At 45.0% G+C, this 3,732-nt stretch overlaps 1 protein-coding gene across 5 annotated transcripts in view; it reads left to right on the top strand.

Annotated features, from left to right (window-relative positions):
• The first annotated feature begins 394 nt into the window (after window positions 1-394).
• The window catches only part of RARS1 (arginyl-tRNA synthetase 1), a 17,073-nt gene continuing 13,735 nt past the window's right edge, over window positions 395-3,732 (top strand). The window contains exons 1-3 of one of the 5 annotated variants that reach the window (XM_035897051.1): window positions 395-563; window positions 2,187-2,268; window positions 2,801-2,921. In XM_035897051.1, the coding sequence (XP_035752944.1) occupies window positions 2,910-2,921 (12 nt within the window). In that variant the 5' untranslated portion in view covers window positions 395-563; window positions 2,187-2,268; window positions 2,801-2,909. The other 4 variants (XM_035897052.1, XM_035897049.1, XM_035897050.1 and 1 more) reach the window with 4 other exon arrangements.

Genomic DNA, 3,732 nt, shown 5'->3' with positions numbered 1-3,732 from the left:
CATTACCTTGCTCCTGGCCAGGTGCTCCCAGGTGCCAGCTCCAGCATGCCCTGGAGCCCTTTGTGAGCCGGCTGGCAGGGGTCATAAGCTCTTTGGGAAAATAACTCAACAAAGAGTAAAGAGTATGTGCTGAGTTATTGCACTGAGCCAGCTCAGCAAGGGCTTGGCAGAGCAGTAGCAGAGATAGAACTGTGCAGGAAGCAAGAAGGAGGAGAAGAAAGAGAGGTGCTGTGACCCCTTTGCTGTGCTTTCTCAGGTCTTTTTATCTTTTTTTTTTTTTTTTTCTTTTTTTTTTTAATTTGATGGAGGAAGGATCTTACCATATTAAAGCCCAGAGACAGAAGCTTATACAAGTTTCCTGTTAATTCAGTGGGGTCTTTGGAAGCCATTCTTATGTGCTAAGGGAAAAATGTAAGGATGATTTTGGTCCTATTGAAAAAGCTATAGTTTTTTCTGTTCACAGGTGAGGGGAAGATTTCTAGTACTCAGCTGACCAAAGAGCCCTTGGAGAAGTCAGCATGGCCTCATGTAATTCCCGCAGCTTCTCATGAGGTGGTCATCAGGTATGACCCTTTACTGACAAGTTGTGATATGTCCAGGGCTGTGCAGGTAGACTAATCCAGGGGGTGAAACTTTGTGTCCTGATCAGCAGCTTTTTCCTTCCTTTTCTCAGTTACGTGTTATGTAGATCAGGCGTGTATTGGCATTGTCTCCCTTCCTCACTTGGATGGTGCTGCGAGAGAGGAGTTACAAGGGAGATCTGCAGTTTAATGTAGTAGTTCGTTTTCCAGAAAGAATATAGAATTATAATATCCCTTTAATGACATCTAGCATTCATAGGTGATTTGCTAGAGAACTGGGTTTATCACAGGTTGCTGTGACAAGGGGCGTTTGTAACACGTGAAAGTCTAAAGACCTTTTTCCAGGTGAGCTTGGCAACATGGTTATGGGTGTGGGGGTCATAAAATTGCAGACTATTTCAGGTTGGAGAATCATAGAATATCTCAAGTTGGAAGGGACCTCCCTGTTCCTCGCAGGACTCCTAAAAGTAAACACAGATGACTTAAGAGCATTGTCCAGACACTCCTTGAACTCTGGCAGGCTTGGTGCTGTGACCACTTCCCTGGGGAGGCTGTTCTAGTGACCAACCACCCTCTCGGTGAAGAGCCTTTTCCTAATGCCCAATCTGAACTTCCCCTGACATGGCTTCATTCCATTTCCTCATGTCCTCTTACTGGTCACCAGGAAGAGGAGGGTTGCGAGGGCTGTTCCCCTCCTGGCTGGCCCATGGGCCCTTATTGCCTGTTCTGGAGCTGGTGGCTGTACTCAGCTGTGCAACTGTCCCAGCCCAGCTGTTGGGATCTTAACCCCATCGATTCTGGAACTCAGTGTAATCATTGCTGTTTTCTGCTGGGTGGTTTTGAATGAAAAGTTCATTTTATCTTAGCTGTTGATGAGCACATAAAGGGAGACTTAGATGGCAGCAGCAATATTGGGATAGGCAGCTAGACCACCATGGTGAAAGCTTTTGCTTTCAGTTCACACTCAAGTAACATAAAGACTCCTGGTGAAACTTTCTGCATAGAGGAGCACAAAACATGAGCACAAAAATGTGCCAGTCTGGGCTGACACACAGGGTTTGGCCAAATCTGAAATGGGGCCAGCCTGAATGCCTCCTGTGTACAGGTGTCTGTGCTGTGAATTTACTACTTTGGTGCAGTCAGGGGAAAGAAGTAGTGAGACTTACTGAACAGTGGCATTGTTCTAGAGTTTTTTTATCTCCTGGCCAAATCCAAGTGATTAGGATACTAGTTGTCACCCTGTATTTGTGTGGGAGAACCTGTTGGGGCCAGATATCTGCACAGGGGTTCGTGGTTCCTGAGAACCCTTGTTCTGGGTTCTGGCCGTGCACATGGATAAACCTCTTTCCTCATCCTTTCTTGTAGTCTTAAGGAAATAAGGAAAGTAAGGTACTGGTCATCTCGCCGCCTGCGAGTCTTAACTTGGGTGGCCAGAGGCACCTGTGATTATGGAGGAAAGTCCAAATCAAATTTCTGTTCTGAAAAGTTTGCTGATGGGACTGAAATATCTCGGTGGATAGCTTTGGGGGAATCTTTTAATGCAGGAGGAATAAATGCAAGCTGTTTGTTGGCTTGGGTATGTAGTGATTCTAATTTCAAAAGCAGGATGCAAATTTCTGGATCTGGACTCTCCTAAGGGTCTGACTCGCTAACCTGTCCTGAAGCTGGGGACTTTGCTAGAGAGAAGGTAATCCTGGGGGGGACACAGAATTCACAGATAATTTGATGATAAGAGTAGAACATATCTTTGCACTTTGATTCAAGAACATTCTTGGGGAGGGGTGAGTTATGCATGTCACTGCTCCAGTGTTCCTTTAGGTCAGTTTGTAGCAATAATGCTTACTTAAACTTAGAGTGGAACAACTGCAAAACAATGCAATGAAATATCTCTTGCGCTATTTTAAACTTGAAGTTCGGTCTGAAAATTTTTCAAATTGGTCTGTAAGTTACCTTAAATGCTACCAGGTCAGGCCAGTAAAAGTCTAAAATATATTTTCTGTTGGTTTTATCAGGAAGGTAAGTATATGTATGTGAGAGAAAAACAGTCTGGGGTTTGTGGGGGTCTGCCTTGGTTTAAAAAAGAAGAATAGCCTGCAAAAGGAAAAGCTGCAATGGACTCTCTGAACTAAGTTATTTTTGAGTTACAGCTGTGCTGTTCAATGATTTTAGCTGGCTAAATACCAAACCAGAGGTTTTGATAAAGGTTTTTTTCTTCTCAGAAAAGTCCTGTTCCTTCACATCTGAACCTGCAGGAAGCATCCTGTTCTCCTGTAGCAGAGGAAACCTTGAGGCTGTAAAGTATGCTGGAAGCTGAAGCGCAAATGAAGAATGACCTCAAAAGTACTCACTTTGAGCTTGCTCCACAAACAGCCCAATGTTAAAATTGTTTTGGTTCAGCTTAGGCTTTCTGACCATCTGCAGTCAGTTATAGTGGCATTTGTGAGAGCTGTTGTTCAGGTGGACATATAAGACCAGCAGATTTGATGGCCCAATTTTTTTCCTTCATTAAATAGTCTGATTGTTTCCAGAGCAACAAATTAAAAGAGCCCTTTTTGATAAGGTTTGGTGGCCTAGTTGACTACAGTAATAGCCTGAGCTGCCTCTTGCTGTGGGAATTGTGGTAGACGAGAGCCTGAATGCATGGGGTGAGGGGCTGGCGAGCCAGGGTAGGCAGTTCTCGCTGCCTGCTCTAGCTGCCTCTCCCTCCATAGCCTCACTGAGTCGAGTCACTTAAATTTTCAGTAGCCTCCAGGCTTCTGTTTGTGAGCCAAGTTTATGGCTGATGGGCACAAAGCCTATTATGAGGGAGCACAAGAGATGGAGAGCAGAGATGAAGTTTCAGATATTTGGTTGCTTTAGGCATTGGGATAAGGAAAATTACTGCTCCTTGCAGCAGCTTCCAACCATTGGGCTAAGACTGCCTGTTGAAGCATTTGCCTGTGTCCCGGGCTGTGGCATCTGGAGGAGCACGGGCAAGTTTGTTTATATGGAGCACAGAGGTCCACCTGAAATTCCTGATTGTTTCTGAAAGCCTTAAGTCAGTTTTAAGGGAGAAGCTAGGCTGGAGGTAGGGAAGGAAAGGTTGTGTGGCGAGGTGGAAGTGAGTGCATGCTGCAGAAATGGCCCTGTGAATTCCCCTACGAAGCAGTGT

Source organism: Egretta garzetta, unplaced genomic scaffold, assembly GCF_000687185.1.
Source record: "Egretta garzetta isolate BGI_Z169 unplaced genomic scaffold, ASM68718v1 scaffold97, whole genome shotgun sequence".
NCBI classification, from domain to species: domain Eukaryota; kingdom Metazoa; phylum Chordata; class Aves; order Pelecaniformes; family Ardeidae; genus Egretta; species Egretta garzetta.
Note: the sequence above shows the minus strand (reverse complement) of the source record. Positions and strands in the feature narration are given on the sequence as shown.